This window comes from Gopherus evgoodei, unplaced genomic scaffold (assembly GCF_007399415.2).
Source record: "Gopherus evgoodei ecotype Sinaloan lineage unplaced genomic scaffold, rGopEvg1_v1.p scaffold_37_arrow_ctg1, whole genome shotgun sequence".
Taxonomy (NCBI): Eukaryota; Metazoa; Chordata; order Testudines; family Testudinidae; genus Gopherus; species Gopherus evgoodei.
Window position 1 is genome coordinate 1401036 of NW_022060049.1, and position 17672 is coordinate 1418707.

General features: G+C 50.7%; 1 protein-coding gene across 1 annotated transcript; it reads right to left on the bottom strand.

Annotated features, from left to right (window-relative positions):
- Nucleotides 1-1178: 1178 nt before the first annotated feature.
- TRAPPC5 (trafficking protein particle complex 5) lies at nt 1179-5106 on the bottom strand. Its single transcript, XM_030545453.1, has 2 exons — nt 4962-5106; nt 1179-4034 (listed from the first exon to the last, which is right to left on the bottom strand). The coding sequence occupies exon 2, from the start codon at nt 4028-4030 to the stop codon at nt 3464-3466; it is 567 nt and encodes a 188-aa protein (XP_030401313.1). The 5' UTR covers nt 4031-4034; nt 4962-5106; the 3' UTR covers nt 1179-3463.
- Between the last annotated feature and the right edge of the window lie 12566 nt (nt 5107-17672).

Consider the following 17672-nt stretch of genomic DNA (forward strand, 5'->3'; position numbering starts at 1 on the left):
GCAAAGCCTAAAGCTAGAACTTAGGTATGTAAACCTGAGCCATAAGCACCTAAGCACCGTTGTGGATCTGGGCCTTTGTCCTCTTTAGCTTTGAACAGGTGGAACCTATAGTAATCAAGTTGTCTTGATTTGCACCTGTATCTTATGGACCTGAGTGGATGGGGAAGGGGATGTGGTTTTGATATGCAGTGTTTGCTGGCTGACCACCCCTTTCCTCTCCTTGCTTGAAAGGAGCACCTTGGGGAAGGTGATAACTGGAGCGTGCAGATGGTGCATTGGGCTAGGAGTCATACCAGTATCCTTCCCCAAGCTCCGCCACCAACCTGCTGCGTGACCTTGGACAAATCAGTTCCCCATATCTTTTACCTGTCTGCTTCCACCGTGATCTTTGGTGCAGGGGCTGTGCCTCACTGTGGCTTTGTCTGCATGAGTTACGTAAGTTTATGTCGTCATAAGTTACGTTGCTCAGAAGTGTAAAAAACCCACTCCCGAGTGACGTAACTTACATCAACTTAATGCAGTGTCTATAAGGAGACGCTCTCCCATCAGCATAGCTTCCACCTCTCGTTGAGGTGGATTAATTACATCAATGGGAGAGTGCTCTCCCATAGACTTACCACATCTTCACCAGACCCGCTAAATCGCTATCGCTGCATTGATCACAGTTGCGCCGATTTAGCACCATAGTGAAGACAAACCCTGTGCGTCTGTGCATCACCCAGTCCAATGCAGCCCCAATCTGTGTTGGGGCCTCTCAGTGCTACAGTCGTACCAATGGCAACAGGCAACGGACTCTGGGGTGTCCCTTGGGCTGCCTACACACCAGCAGTACATCCACTCCACACAGACTCTGGGCATCAGTAACTGGCACTGTGTAACAGAACCTCCCATTGTACTAAAGACAGCTAAAATACCCGAACATTAACCTTCCATGGAACCAATTCACGGTTGGCATGTATGCTTAAAGAGAAGGAAGATGACAGTGCCTTAACTGTCAGCGTGCAAGAAGGGTGTAAACATAAGAACTAGAGGGGAAATGTCTATGTGACACTCTCACTTTCAAGAGATGATTCACACAATCCGCAACTGTGAGAACCTGTTGCTTATTGTTCTTTAATGATGCGTGGAACAAAACCTTGCTTTGAGACTCAAGCGTTGAGGAGACATGCACATGCAGGCTGGGTATAAACTGATTTTATTTGTAGTTAGACAGGTCCTGCTAGGCTTTCCCAAGATTATATACAGCACTCGTTCCCCAAAGAGCACATACAATAGAAAAGTGATCAGTAAAACCAGCACCACACAGAATGCAAAACAATCCATTTCTTTGTGAACCATGGAATGAGCGATGAACTTGAAATGGGGCAAGGGAAGGGTAACAACTTGACAGAGAGAAATGAAAAAAGGCCATTTTAACTAACTGAATTTTACTTTGTTTACTAGGAAAAAATGATCAGCGTAGTAAAGATTCAAAAGATCTGAGTCTCTGGTTAAAAGGGGCTCACTGTCAACCTGAGGATTTTGAAATTCCAGTTTTTGACAGAACCTCCCTTTATATAACAACATTCTGACTATTTCCATTTTAACTCGAGTTTCTTTTAAAAAAAGACGTGTGAGGGGGAGGGGAAGCTTGCTCCTCTGTTGATGCTTTTAATGCTCTTTTCAGCAAGGAAGAAACTGACAACAGAGGAATAGTGAAACTGACGGCATGGAATTGCTGCACAAAGGAAAGGAGCAGAAAAGAGGAATCTCTTTTCTTTGCTGCTTCCCATCAAAGTTATATTAGGAGTTACTCCCAACTGTCACAGATGCAGAATTTTCAGTGAGATTTGTTTTCAAGCCAGTCATGTCCCTTTCATTAAGCTTGCACTGTGGGGGTGGAATAAGGTATCACAACTCATTGCCTACTGAACGTTTAGGGGCAGCAACTCCTCCAGCAAGACCAGAGGCTGCCAGACATCACATCTCAGCTGTTTCGAAGGTTAAACGAAGCATCAAGTTTCTGAAGAAAACCCCCACTGCTCCTACATTCAGATCTCCTTCACACACTGTAAAGCAACAGCAACAGAGAACATGTTCCCTGTGGCAGGTCACCTTTCAGGCAAGAAGCATGTTAAATCTCATCTGGGGACAGCCTGGCTATTGGCATGGTAAAGAGCCCTTGTGCTGTCTAGTTTTGTGTTTCCATCCTCACCAGGCACTGAGTGTACATGCCGTGGGTTGAAAGCGTGAGCGTGCTATGCTTTGAAAAGAAAAGCTGGATTTGGACCCCACAAAGCGCTTCATTTTAACCCTCAGACTAACTGACCCATTCAGAACCTGCATCATGGGCAGAAGGGGAAGCTTCTGACACAAACTCTGTCCCCGTCCCTCCCCACTAGTGTGTCTCAAACCTGCCTTGGAGGGATCCGCTCTAGAAGGCAGAGGAGTGTTCAGTGCTGGGTTTTGCTAGGACTGTCAGTCAGGGCAGCTAGTTGGAGCTGGCTGAGTGAGTGGTTCTGGGGTGTGGCTGCCTGTCCCACTAAGAACCACGTTGAGTCTGACACACTCAAGCAGTCAAAAAGCAGAAGTCAGAACTGCTGAAATAGGCCAGAGCAGAAGCAGCAGCCTAGGTGTAAAGACGCTGCAGCCCCGGAACCAGCATTTCTTGACTTTAGTTTATTAAACGAGGGAAAATTTCAGTTTTCTCCAATCTTGAAAAACAAGTCACACACCCACCTCCTGTGGGGTAACTTGCTCTCCGATCAGCTGTGGAGATAGGGGGTTAGGCACACAGGGAAAAAACCTCCTGATGCTGCCCCACCAACATATCTCAGCTCTGCACACGGGAGAGACCATCTCTTAGGCTCTGAACTCTGCTCTTGCCTGAGTACGTTTACACACAACAGGGAGGTGTAATTCCCACTCAGGTGGTGATGCACACGCTAGCTCTGTTCAAGCTGGCACACTAAAAACAGCAGCAGCAAGGGCTAGCCACCAGAGTACGTACCTAGGATCTCAGACGGGATTATGTTCTGGCAGGGGCGGCGGCTCAAGCTAGCTGAGCACAATCCTGTCTGAGATCCTAGGTATGTACAGGGTGGTTAGCCCCAGCCATGTGCTACATTGGTATTTTTAGCATGTTAGCTAAATTAGAACTAGCCTGCATATCCCTACCCAAGCTGGGAATGACAATTGCCAGCTGAAGTGTAGATGCAGCTTTGGTTGCCAGTTGGCATCCTTGGCAGAAGCCAAGAATTGAACAGAGGGGTGGGGGAAGGGAAGAGGGGCAACTGATATGGTGGGGAAACATGTTCCACTGGAACTGGGCTGAGGCCCCCTCTGCTTCATGCAGGTTCATTCTGATCTACACACAGGCTACGCCAGACAAGTCACGGCACCCCTTTGAGGACATCCTAGCACAGTCCTTTTAGTTACAGTGCACATGTACAAGAGCAGCACGTCAGCTCCCCCCGCAGTGTGCTCAGCGGCCGTCCAGGGCTTTGTCTCGCGCGATGACGGACTCATCAAATTTGATCATGAGGGTGGTGCCCTTGTGCCAGTGGGCCGTGACTTTGGCGGGGAAGCCGCTGTAGGTGAGGATGGCTTCCACGATGCCAGCTGTGAAGGAGGCACAGTTGAGTGTGCTGTTCTCCTTGGGCACCGAGATGTACGTGTTGATCAGCGGCTCTTTCTCGATAATGTAATAGGTCTTGTCATCATCATTGGCCTGCTCCAGCTTGTCTGCCTCCTTTCCGAACAAGGCCTTCCACACCGTCACCTTGATGAAGAGGAGAATGTTGATGACCTTGGTCTCTCGCTTGCCATTTTTCTCCCGCATGACCAGCACATCCAGGATGCGAGCTCCCACCTGCTGGCCCAGCTCAGAGAGCTTGTTCTGGAGCTCTGAGACGGAGTACACTCGGTTCTGACAGTACTGGACTATCTCGGAGAAGAGCAGAGAGAACGCGCTCAGGCTGACCTCCATCTTTGGCCGGGTCAGAGACCGCTCCAGGATGGCAGATTTCCCACGCGTGAAGCGTGAATCCATTGTCCTAAAGGAGGAAGAAAATATTCAGTTCTGTGGGACAAGGACCATCTGTTATGGAGTGTCTTTGTACTGCCTGGCACTATGGGGTCTTGACCGCATCTGAGGCTGCAAAGTGTTACTGCGATACACATAATAAAAATAAAAGAAATCTGATGAACAAATCTCTATAGCACCTTTAATTCTCAAGCGCTTTCCAAACAATACCTCTGCAGGAATCCCTTCCTCAATGTTGAGAGGCAGCCACCTTTAGGTTAGATTAGAGGAATAGCTCAGTGGTTTGAGCATTGGCCTGCTAAACCCAGGGTTGTGAGTTCAATCCTTGAGGGGGCCATTTAGAGATTGGTCCTGCTTTGAGCAGGGGGTTGGACTAGATGGCCTTCTGAGGTCCCTTCCAACCCTGATATTCTATGCTTATACAGGGCTCCCTGGCCCACTGTGGAGATGCAACCAACCAGGCTTAGAGTGGGGCACAAAGAAGGAGCCATTCAACTGAAACCTCACAGGGGGGAGGACTGAATTTGGGGAACTAAACATTGACACCAGATTTGGAATTTGGCTGAGATGCTGGGGTAACTCCCCAGTAGGGTGACCAGATGTCCTGATTTTGGGTTTTTTTTCTTATATAGGCTCCTATTACCCCCCAACCTCTGTCCCAATTTTTCACACTTGCTGTCTAGTCACCCTATTGCCCAGGATTTATACAACTGCTGGTCCTTGGAGAGACGCTGAGGACCCCACATTACACATGGTGATTAGACACCTACGTCCCTGTGACCCCACCCCATCACCCTGTCCCTGCCCACCCCGGTGTCTGCCTCCAACCCCACTGACCCCAGCACCACGAACCAATGCCAGGGACGGCCCTGCCCCTCCCCCGACGCCCCCGGGGATGCCGCCCCGCCCCGCCCTGGGGCTCCGGCCGGGCACTCACGCGCAGCGCGGCGGGGGCGGGGCGCTTCTCTCCAGGAGGGGGAAGAGGGACCTGAAGCCAATGAGCCGCCGCAGTTCCCGGCCCGCTCTGCGCTTTACGGCCACCGCTGCTGCAAAAGGGCCGCGCTGCAACCGCGAGCAGCCGGAAGAGGCAGCGGGGAGGCGGGGTTTAGTCACCACAGCAACCGGGATTCGGCGTGGAGGCGCAGGGGTCATGTGGTAACGGGCTCAGCCGACGGCAGGGAGGGGTGGTACCGGGGGCGTGGCCTAAAGGGTGGGTGTGGCTCATTATCAGCCGCCAGGTTCTAGGAAGCGGGCGAGACTCCCCTGGGAGGTGTGGCCTAAGGGAAGGGGGTGTGGCTTGTTGCCAAGGGGGCTGGAGTCTCAGCCCCGCTTGGCGCAGGCGGGGGAGCTCTGGCCCCTCTTTGCAGGGAAGCTGTCACGTCACCGGGCTTTGTCATGTCAGTTACATTGTGTATCAGTTATATCCTGTGTGTCAGTTACACCCCGTGTGTCGGTGATACGCTGTGCCACCTTCACTGTGTGTCAGCTACACTGTGTCAGTTACACCCCGTGTGTCGGTGATACGCTGTGCCACCTTCACTGTGTGTCAGCTACACTGTGTCAATTACACCCCATGTGTCGGTTATACCAAGTGTCACCTGCACTGTGTGTCAGCTACACTGTGTCAGTTACACCCCATGTGTCAGTGATATGCTGTGCCACCTTCACTGTGTGTCAGCTACACTATGTCAGTTACACTCCATGTGTCGGTTATACCATGTGCCACCTTCACTGTGTGTCAGGTACACTGTGTCAGTTTCACCCCGTGTGTCGGTTACATGCTGTGCCACCTTCAGTGTGTGTCAGTTACACTGTGTCAGTTACACCCCGTGTGTCGGTTACATGCTGTGCAACCTACACTGTGTCAGCTACACTGTGTCAGTTACACCCCGTGTGTCGGTGATATGCTGTGCCACCTTCACTGTGTTGCAGCTACACTGTGTCAGTTACACCCCGTGTGTCGGTTACATGCTGTGCCACCTACACTGTGTGTCAGCTACACTGTGTCAGTTACACCCCGTGTGTCGGTTACATGCTGTGCCACCTACACTGTGTGTCAGCTACACTGTGTCAGTTACCCCCCGTGTGTCGGGTACATGCTGTGCCACCTTCACTGTGTGTCAGCTACACTGTGTCAGTTACACCCCGTGTGTCGGTGATATGCTGTGCCACCTTCACTGTGTGTCAGCTACACTGTGTCAGTTACACCCCGTGTGTCGGTGATACGCTGTGCCACCTTCACTGTGTGTCAGCTACACTGTGTCAATTACACCCCATGTGTCGGTTATACCAAGTGTCACCTGCACTGTGTGTCAGCTACACTGTGTCAGTTACACCCCATGTGTCAGTGATATGCTGTGCCACCTTCACTGTGTGTCAGCTACACTATGTCAGTTACAATCCATGTGTCGGTTATACCATGTGCCACCTTCACTGTGTGTCAGGTACACTGTGTCAGTTTCACCCCGTGTGTCGGTTACATGCTGTGCCACCTTCAGTGTGTGTCAGTTACACTGTGTCAGTTACACCCCGTGTGTCGGTTACATGCTGTGCAACCTACACTGTGTCAGCTACACTGTGTCAGTTACACCCCGTGTGTCGGTGATATGCTGTGCCACCTTCACTGTGTTGCAGCTACACTGTGTCAGTTACACCCCGTGTGTCGGTTACATGCTGTGCCACCTACACTGTGTGTCAGCTACACTGTGTCAGTTACACCCCGTGTGTCGGTTACATGCTGTGCCACCTACACTGTGTGTCAGCTACACTGTGTCAGTTACCCCCCGTGTGTCGGGTACATGCTGTGCCACCTTCACTGTGTGTCAGCTACACTGTGTCAGTTACACCCCGTGTGTCGGTGATATGCTGTGCCACCTTCACTGTGTGTCAGCTACACTGTGTCAGTTACACCCCGTGTGTCGGTGATACGCTGTGCCACCTTCACTGGGTGTCAGCTACACTGTGTCAGTTACACCCCGTGTGTCGGTGATATGCTGTGCCACCTTCACTGTGTGTCAGCTACACTGTGTCAGTTACACCCCGTGTGTCGGTGATACGCTGTGCCATCTTCACTGTGTGTCAGCTACACTGTGTCAGTTACACCCCGTGTGTCGGTGATAAGCTGTGCCACCTTCACTGGGTGTCAGCTACACTGTGTCAGTTACACGCCGTGTGTCATTGATATGCTGTGCCACCTTCACTGTGTGTCAGCTTCACTGTGTCAGTTACACCCCGTGTGTCGGTGATACGCTGTGACACCTTCACTGTGTGTCAGCTACACTGTGTCAGTGACACCCCGTGTGTCGGTGATACGCTGTGACACCTTCACTGGGTGTCAGCTACACTGTGTCAGTGACACCCCGTTTGTCGGTTACATGCTGTGACACCTTCACTGTGCGTCAGCTACACTGTGTCAGTTACACCCTGTGTGTCGGTGATACGCTGTGCCACCTTCACTGTGTGTCAGCTACACTGTGTCAGTTACACCCCGTGTGTCGGTGATACGTTGTGCCACCTTCACTGGGTGTCAGCTACACTGTGTCAGTTACACCCCGTGTGTCGGGTACATGCTGTGCCACCTTCACTGTGCGTCAGCTACACTGTGTCAGTTACACCCCGTGTGTCGGGTACATGCTGTGCCACCTTCACTGTGCGTCAGCTACACTGTGTCAGCTACACTGTGTCAGTTACACCCCGTGTGTCGGTGATATGCTGTGCCACCTTCACTGGGTGTCAGCTACACTGTGTCAGTTACACCCCGTGTGTCGGTTACATGCTGTGCCACCTTCACTGTGCGTCAGCTACACTGTGTCAATTACACCCCGTGTGTCGGTTACATGCTGTGCCACCTTCACTGTGTGTCAGCTACACTGTGTCAGTTACCCCCCGTGTGTCGGGTACATGCTGTGCCACCTTCACTGTGTGTCAGCTACACTGTGTCAGTTACACCCCGTGTGTCGGGTACATGCTGTGCCACCTTCACTGTGCGTCAGCTACACTGTGTCAGCTACACTGTGTCAGTTACACCCCGTGTGTCGGTGATACGCTGTGCCACCTTCACTGGGTGTCAGCTACACTGTGTCAGTTACACCCGTGTGTCAGTGATACGCTGTGCCACCTTCACTGTGCGTCAGCTACACTGTGACAGTTACACCCCGTGTGTCGGTGATACGCTGTGCCACCTTCACTGGGTGTCAGCTACACTGTGTCAGTTACACCCCGTGTGTCGGTGATATGCTGTGCTACCTTCACTGTGCGTCAGCTACACTGTGTCAGTTACACCCCGTGTGTCGGTGATACGCTGTGCCACCTTCACTGGGTGTCAGCTACACTGTGTCAGTTACACCCCGTGTGTCGGTTATATGACGTGTCACTTGCACTGTGTGTCAGCTACACTGTGTCAGTTACACCCCGTGTGTCGGTGATACGCTGTGCCACCTTCACTGTGTGTCAGCTACACTGTGTAAGTTACACCCCGTGTGTCGGTTATATGCTGTGCCACCTTCACTGTGTGTCAGCTACACTGTGTCAGTTACACCTCGTGTGTCAGTGATATGCTCTGCCACCTTCACTGTGTGTCAGCTACACTGTGTCAGTTACACCTCGTGTGTCGGTTATATGATGTGCCACCTTCACTGTGTGTCAGCTACACTGTGTCAGTTACACCTCGTGTGTCGGTTATATGCTATGCCACCTTCACTGTGTGTCAGCTACACTGCGTCAGTTACACCCGTGTGTCGGTGATATGCTGTGCCACCTTCACTGTGTGTCAGCTACACTGTGTCAGTTACATCTCGTGTGTCGGTTACATGCTGTGCCACCTACACTGTGTCAGCTACACTGTGTCAGTTACACCCCGTGTGTCGGTTATATGCTGTGCCACCTTCACTGTGTGTCAGCTACACTGTGTCAATTACACCCCATGTGTCGGTTATACCAAGTGTCACCTGCACTGTGTGTCAGCTACACTGTGTCAGTTACACCCCATGTGTCAGTGATATGCTGTGCCACCTTCACTGTGTGTCAGCTACACTATGTCAGTTACACTCCATGTGTCGGTTATACCATGTGCCACCTTCACTGTGTGTCAGCTACACTGTGTCAGTTTCACCCCGTGTGTCGGTTACATGCTGTGCCACCTTCAGTGTGTGTCAGCTACACTGTGTCAGTTACACCCCGTGTGTCGGTTACATGCTGTGCCACCTACACTGTGTCAGCTACACTGTGTCAGTTACACCCCGTGTGTCGGTGATATGCTGTGCCACCTTCACTGTGTGTCAGCTACACTGTGTCAGTTACACCCCGTGTGTCGGTTACATGCTGTGCCACCTACACTGTGTGTCAGCTACACTGTGTCAGTTACACCCCGTGTGTCGGTTACATGCTGTGCCACCTACACTGTGTGTCAGCTACACTGTGTCAGTTACCCCCCGTGTGTCGGGTACATGCTGTGCCACCTTCACTGTGCGTCAGCTACACTGTGACAGTTGCACTCCGTGTGTCGGTGATATGCTGTGCCACCTTCACTGTGTGTCAGCTACACTGTGTCAGTTACACCTTGTGTGTCGGTTACATGCTGTGCCACCTTCACTGTGTGTCAGCTACACTGTGTCAGTTACACCCCGTGTGTCGGTTACATGCTGTGCCACCTACACTGTCAGCTACACTGTGTCAGTTACACCCCGTGTGTCAGTGATATGCTGTGCCACCTTCACTGTGTGTCAGCTACACTGTGTCAGTTACCCCCCGTGTGTCGGTGATATGCTGTGCCACCTTCACTGTGTGTCAGCTACACTGTGTCAGTTACACCCCGTGTGTCGGTTATATGATGTGCCACCTTCACTGTGTGTCAGCTACACTGCGTCAGTTTACACCCCGTGTGTCGGTTACATGGTATGCCACCTTCACTGTGTGTCAGCTACACTGTGTCAGTTACACCCCGTGTGTCGGTTATATGCTGTGCCACCTTCACTGTGTGTCAGCTACACTGTGTCAGTTACACCTTGTGTGTCGGTTACATGCTGTGCCACCTTCACTGTGTGTCAGCTACACTGTGTCAGTTACACCCCGTGTGTCGGTTACATGCTGTGCCACCTACACTGTCAGCTACACTGTGTCAGTTACACCCCATGTGTCAGTGATATGCTGTGCCACCTTCACTGTGTGTCAGCTACACTGTGTCAGTTACCCCCCGTGTGTCGGTGATATGCTGTGCCACCTTCACTGTGTGTCAGCTACACTGCGTCAGTTACACCCCGTGTGTCGGTTATATGATGTGCCACCTTCACTGTGTGTCAGCTACACTGCGTCAGTTTACACCCCGTGTGTCGGTTATATGGTATGCCACCTTCACTGTGTGTCAGCTACACTGTGTCAGTTACACCCCGTGTGTCGGTTACATGCTTTGCCACCTACACTGTGTGTCAGCTACACTGTGTCAGTTACACCCCGTGTGTCGGTGATATGCTGTGCCACCTACACTGTGTGTCAGCTACACTGTGTCAGTTACACCCCGTGTGTCGGTGATATGCTGTGCCACCTTCACTGTGTGTCAGCTACATTGTGTCAGTTGCACCCTGTGTGTCAGTTATACCATGTGTCACCTACACTGTGTCAGCTATACTATTTCAGTTACACAATGTGTCAGTTATACCTAGGGTGACCAGATATCCTAATTCTTTAGGGACAGTCTTGATATTTGGGGCTTTGTCTTATATAGGCGCCTATAGGCCCCTCACTCTCTGTCCCAGTTTTTCACATGTGCTACTGTGGTCACCCTAGTTATACTGTGTGTCACCTACACTGTGTGTCAGCTATACTATGACAGTTACACCGTGTCAGTTATACCGTGTATCACATGCACTGTGTCAGCTATACTATGTGAGTTACACACTATATGTCAGTTATACCATGTGTCACCTACACAGTTACACAGTGTCAGTTTGTTACACTATGTGTCACCTATGCTGTCACCTATAGTATGTCACCTACACTGTGTGCCTGTTACACACTGTGTGTCAGTTACACTGTATGCCACCTACACCATGTGTCATTTACACATTGTGTGCCAGCTACACTGTGTGTCAGCTATGCTGTGTGTCTTGTTAAAAACTAAAATTGTTTTAAGAACAAAAATCTTGGAAAATTGATTTTTCTCCCCCTCCACCAGTCAGTGGTGTTGCAGCATGTCTAGTGATTAACACATGGGAATGGGGTGTTCAGTGTCCAGCTCTCGGAGGGGAGTGGGCTCTAGTCATTAACATGGAGTGGGGCAGGACTCCGAGGTTCAGTCCCAGCTCTGGGAGGGGAGTGGTGTTGAGAGGTTAGAGCACACAAATTTGAAAACAGGACTCCTGGGGTTTCAGCTCTGGTTGGAGATGGGGTCAGTAGTTAGGTCTAGAGCTGGAGAAGGCACTTTCATATGGATGGTGAGGAACTGTTCTAAGTTAGCAAGGAAATGATTATGCGGAAGCCTTTCACAGCTGTAACTTCTCTGATTCTGCAACACCCATGACTGTCACCAAGCGCAAAGGCAGAACTTGTGGATTATGGGGGCCATTGTGAAACTTTTGCTGTCTAGTAAATGTTTCCAAGGGTTTTTTACCATCTGCTTTGGGGTGTTAGTGTTTGGAAATCAGACAGACAGGATGGAGTGCAGAAAAGAAAGGGATCAGCTTTCCCTACCTCAGAAGACTTTCATCTAGTGGGTTAGGGAGCTGGGAGTTAGGACTCCTCAGGACACCTCTGGGAGGGGAATAGGGTCTAGTGGCTAGAATGGGGGTGGGGGTAGAAATCTGGACTCCTGGGTTCTATTTTCCTGCTCTGGAAGGTGGGGCAGCTAGTTGTCAAAACAGCTAATTTGGAACTAGGATTCTAGAGTTCAATCTCTAGCTTTGTTGCTGACTCCTATTGTGTGAACTCAGGCAAATCATTTCCCTGCCCCATGCCTCAGTTTCCCCATCTGTAAAAGGAGGCTACTCACCTACATTATGATGAGAATGACTGAATAGTTGTAAAGCACTTTGGACTATGAGAGAAAGGTTTTATTCTATAAATGTAAAGCATCACATCTGGGCCTGTTCTTCTAGTCATAGAGGGCTTTGCTGTAATTTGGGACATTACAACCTATGGCTATGTTTACCTATGGCTATGTCTACACTGCCACTTTCAGCGCTAAAACTTTAGTCTTTCAGGGGCGTGAAAAAACACTCCCTTGAGCAACAAAAGTGTTAGTGCTGAAAAGCGCCAATATAGACAGCGCTTTATCGCCGGGAGTGGAGCTGAAACGTGGGCAGTTAGACATACCCTATGATTCAGGCTACATTTTAATCACGGGTAATTTTAGTAAAAGTCATGGATGGGTCAAGTGAAGTAAACAAAAATTCATGACCCGTAACCTGTCCATGACTTTTACTATAGACCTCTGACTAAAACTTGGGTGGGGGGCCGCAGGTGCTGGGAGAGGTGGCCTGGGATCCCACTGGTGCTGCAGGGGGTGCACAGGCAGCAGTGCATGGCCTGGGATCCCCACTGGTGCTGGGGTGGAGAGGGTTGCCGAGGCTGGCAGGGGCTCCCTACCCAGCTTCACGTGTCCCTGCAGCTCCTAGGCTGCGGAGGGGCAAGGGGGCTCTGTGTGCTGCGCCCGCCCCAAGCACCAGCTGCGCAGCTCTCAGTGACTGGGAACCACAGCCAATGGGAGCTGTGGGGGCAGGGCCTGAGGGCACATGGTATGGAGGCCCCTGGCCCCTTCGCCACCTAGGAGCTGCAGAGCCATGCCAGTCAGAGCTTGGGAGCCACCCACCCTGAGGTAAGTCCCTCCCTGCCCCCTCCAACCTCCTGTCCCTAGCCCAGAGCCTCCTCCCATACCCCAAACTGCTGCTGCTGGCCCAGGGTCTGCTTGGCTCAGGCAGTCCCTTTGCCAGCACCAGCCACTGCAGAAGTCACAGAGGTTAGGGAAAGTCATTGACAGACTCACAGCCTAATCTCCAGACAGTGTTGGGAAGGAACGATTCCTCATGGAGCCATAGGAGTCAGCTGGAGGCGTGGAGGGGAGTTTCCAGCAGCTGGCACTGGTGCTGGGTGATCCATGGGCTCTGAGACGTTCTGCTGACAGCAAAAATCTTCTCACCCTTTCGATATCTTAGAAAAGAGGAAGGTAATTCCAAGTATCTCACTCTTATTTAGTTCCATCCCACAGTTACTCCCCCACCCCCACGCTGCTATAGCACCATGGTTGACCTAGCCCAGCTGATACTTTCAGAACAGCCCCCTCCCATTCCATCCCCTCCACTGGTGCCCATAGAGCCTTTCTCAGCAAAAGCCAAACATAAGGGATGTGATCAGGATGTGTCTCAGTAATGGGGTCCTCTTCCCTCACTGACTGACCCATGAGGGGGCAAAGGGGGGGGAAATGAGCAAAGAAAAAACACACACGTGAAAGATGGAAGAAGAAGATTAAAACAAAGCCTTAACCATCCCATCCCAATCACAGGGATACCTTGGAAGTACCCTCCACTGATAGATAGAAGGGCATTTAGGGGAAGAGATGGGGGACCATTTTGGAAGAAGGGAGGCTCCTCCCTATGACTTTGTTGAGCACACCAGCAGCTTGACCTGTCTCCCACTCAGAGTCTGAAAGAGACAGAACCCTGCTTGCTCCTGGATACCAGAGAATTTTCTCACACTGCCTCCAGCCGCTGCCTTGCTGGGGAGGGTGTATAAGGGGTGCAGAGCTCTGAAATGCCTCTAGGGGGGTGCTAGCAGCTGTAGTAAGTGAAGGCCCTGATAAAGGCCCAGTATGAGGCCTGAGGCCTGAACTAAAGTAATGGTCAAGATTTTGCTAACATAAAGCAAAGTGAAGCTGTGAGCCAGAGGCAGGCCCTGCTCACAGAAGCTGGCAAGGAAAGGGCTGATGCTGCAAGAAGATACGTACCTAAAAGGTACTGAACACTAGAGATCAGAACATTCACATACTTGCACATTCCACACAGATAACAAGGAACAGGCCGACCCATCCCAATGACGGGCAAAAGGGTAATATGATGGATAGAGTTGTTTTGATCGAACCAACATGTACAAGGTGAGAGGCGGCACCTTACTACATAGAGGGGTTGTACCTTGCTACGTAGAAGGGTTGTACCTCAATACGTCAGGAGTGATGTGTAACTTGTTTGTACCTGTGTATAAAAATGTATCCCTGGGGCGATGTCTTTGTCCGGCCTAGGGGGCAGTGGAAAGTCCCGCCACTAACTGAGCCGCGTCCATTGCCAACAGGCACTTTCTCGTAGTATGCCCTGAGTTAGGCTCAGAAACCTACAGGGAACTGCAATTGTGTCCGAGCGCAATAAACCTGGCCGACGTGCCTTCGTACCTTACTAGACTCTGTGGTCATTGGGGGTTCTCTTCGGGTCTGTTGTGTCAGCTATCTGCGCAGAGCTGGGGCAGCACACAGAGGGAACACGCATGCAGCCGAGTGATACCAACAAGGAGAGAGCAGAGCACCACACCGGTAGCATCTGACAACAACACCTCTGGCAACAGCTGCATCAGCAACTGACCTTGCTCTGCCTTTCCCTTTCTAGGGCTGTGACTGGGGTCCTAGTGGGAAGCCAGCGGTGGTCACTCAATTAAGGTGAAATGCAAAGAATGGGGCAGACAATCCCCCAAAAGCTGGTGGATATTCCAATATTTAGATTCACCAAACCAGCTTCTTTATTACCTCACCGGTTACTCTGAAGTCCAAACAACACAGTTCCCTTAAAGTGATCCAGCCTCAGGCCCCCATCTATGTCCCCATGCCAAATATGAAAGCTTATGCTCACATAAATTTGTTAGTCTCTAAGGTGCCACAAGTACTCCTGTTCCTTTTGCGGATACAGACTAACACGGCTGCTACTCTGAAACCTGTAAATCTTATTTCATCATATAAAAGAAAAAGTTCTACCAATCCCAAAGGATCGGACACATCACCTCCCAAATTATTGAATATTTCAGATCTTACCCAAATACACTCTTACAGCCAATTCTTATTAACTAAACAAAAATTTATTAAAAAATAAAAGAGAGAGAGTATGGTTAAAAGATTACTATATGTACAGACATGAGTTCAATCCACTGAGGTGCAGATTCATAGCAGAGGTGGGGAGCTTTGTAGCTGAAAATAGTTCTTTCAGAAATAGTTCATAGGTCATAGTCCAATGTGCAATTCTCATATTCAGGATGTACCAGCATAACTGGAACCTCAATCTTGCGACTCAGACTTCCCCTGATGAAGTGTAAGCCGATCTGAGATGACAGAATCAGGAACCAAAGATCATTTATATAATTTAATGTCTTTTGACAAGTTGGAGTTCCTCAGGGAACAAACAGCAATTAGGAGGACTTTGAAGGAGGTCCATCACCCGTACTTAGCTATACAAATTAACATAAGGCCATTTGCTTGTTCCTCCACCATTGACAGTACATTTCAAAGAGAGATGAATAACAAGATAGCCCATGTTTACAATTCATTTCAATGCTAGGATCTTCTTTTGATCTCTGAACTGTCAGAATACAGCACAGAGTGGGACTGATGATTACATCCTTGACCCTTCTCACACGTATGCAAATACACAAAAACACAAACATTATCTCCCCACATGTCTTTTGAGGATTATTTATTTTGCAGGATGTTTAACCATTTCTAGCCATGTGTCACACTCCCAAAGTGAGACTGGTGTGGAAAGGCAAAATTAGAGCTTCTGGATACTGCTTAACGACCTTCCAACATTGATATGACCTGTGTTTACATTAAATTCTTTGTAAGGCCAAATTATTGATGTCTGCTTTGGCCCCAGCCAAAATCTTAGTCCATACTTTGCGTGATATAGCACAGCCAGAGGGCAGCAAGAGAGTGATCAATGGGAGATATGTAAGCCCCAGGATGATGAGGGGTTTTAACATGTTGGAGCAGAGAGCAGTTTGGAGGAGTTGAAGCGGAGGGGTTTGGTGTTGGAGCAGAGAGCGGTTTGGAGGAGTTGAAGCGGAGGGGTTTGGTGTTGGAGCAGAGAGCGGTTTGGAGGAGTTGAAGCAGAGGGGTTTGGTGTTGGAGCAGAGAACAGTTTGGAGGAGTTGAAGCAGAGGGGTTTGTTGTTGGAGCAGAGAGCAGTTTGGAGGAGTTGAAGCAGAGGGGTTTGGTGTTGGAGCAGAGAGCAGTTTGGAGGAGTTGAAGCGGAGGGGTTTGGTGTTGGAGCAGAGAGCGGTTTGGAGGAGTTGAAGCGGAGGGGTATGGTGTTGGAGCAGAGAGCGGTTTGGAGGAGTTGAAGCGGAGGGGTTTGGTGTTGAAACAGAGAGCGGTTTGGAGGAGTTGAAATGGAGGGGTTTGGTGCTGGAGCAGAGAGCGGTTTGGAGGAGTTGAAGCGGAGGGGTTTGGTGTTGGAGCAGAGAGCGGTTTGGAGGAGTTGAAGCGGAGGGGTTTGGTGTTGGAGCAGAGAGCAGTTTGGAGGAGTTGAAGCAGAAGGGTTTGGTGTTGGAGCAGAGAGCGGTTTGGAGGAGGTGAAGCGGAGGGGTTTGGTGTTGGAACAGAGAGCGGTTTGGAGGAGTTGAAGCAGAAGGGTTTGGTGTTGGAGCAGAGAGTGGTTTGGAGGAGTTGAAGCGGAGGGGTTTGGTGTTGAAACAGAGAGCGGTTTGGAGGAGTTGAAGCAGAAGGGTTTGGTGTTGGAGCAGAGAGTGGTTTGGAGGAGTTGAAGCGGAGGGGTTTGGTGTTGAAACAGAGAGCGGTTTGGAGGAGTTGAAGCAGAAGGGTTTGGTGTTGGAGCAGAGAGCGGTTTGGAGGAGTTGAAGCAGAGGGGTTTGGTGTTGGAACAGAGAGCAGTTTGGAGGAGTTGAAGCAGAGGGGTTTTGTGTTGGAGCAGAGAGCGGTTTGGAGGAGTTGAAGCGGAGGGGTTTGGTGTTGGAACAGAGAGCGGTTTGGAGGAGTTGAAGCAGAGGGGTTTGGTGTTGGAGCAGAGAGCGGTTTGGAGGAGTTGAAGCGGAGGGGTTTGGTGTTGAAGCAGAGAGCGGTTTGGAGGAGTTGAAGCGGAGGGGTTTGGTGTTGGAGCAGAGAGCGGTTTGGAGGAGTTGAAGCGGAGGGGTTTGGTGTTGGAACAGAGAGCAGTTTGGAGGAGTTGAAGCGGAGGGGTTTGGTGTTGGAGCAGAGAGCGGTTTGGAGGAGTTGAAGCGGAGGGGTTTGGTGTTGGAGCAGAGAGCGGTTTGGAGGAGTTGAAGCGGAGGGGTTTGGTGTTGGAACAGAGAGCGGTTTGGAGGAGTTGAAGCGGAGGGGTTTGGTGTTGGAGCAGAGAGCGGTTTGGAGGAGTTGAAGCGGAGGGGTTTGGTGTTGGAGCAGAGAGCGGTTTGGAGGAGTTGAAGCGGAGGGGTTTGGTGTTGGAGCAGAGAACAGTTTGGAGGAGTTGAAGCGGAGGGGTTTGGTGTTGGAGCAGAGAGCGGTTTGGAGGAGTTGAAGCGGAGGGGTTTGGTGTTGGAGCAGAGAGCGGTTTGGAGGAGTTGAAGCGGAGGGGTTTGGTGTTGGAGCAGAGAGCGGTTTGGAGGAGTTGAAGCGGAGGGGTTTGGTGTTGAAGCAGAGAGCGGTTTGGAGGAGTTGAAGCGGAGGGGTTTGGTGTTGGAGCAGAGAGCA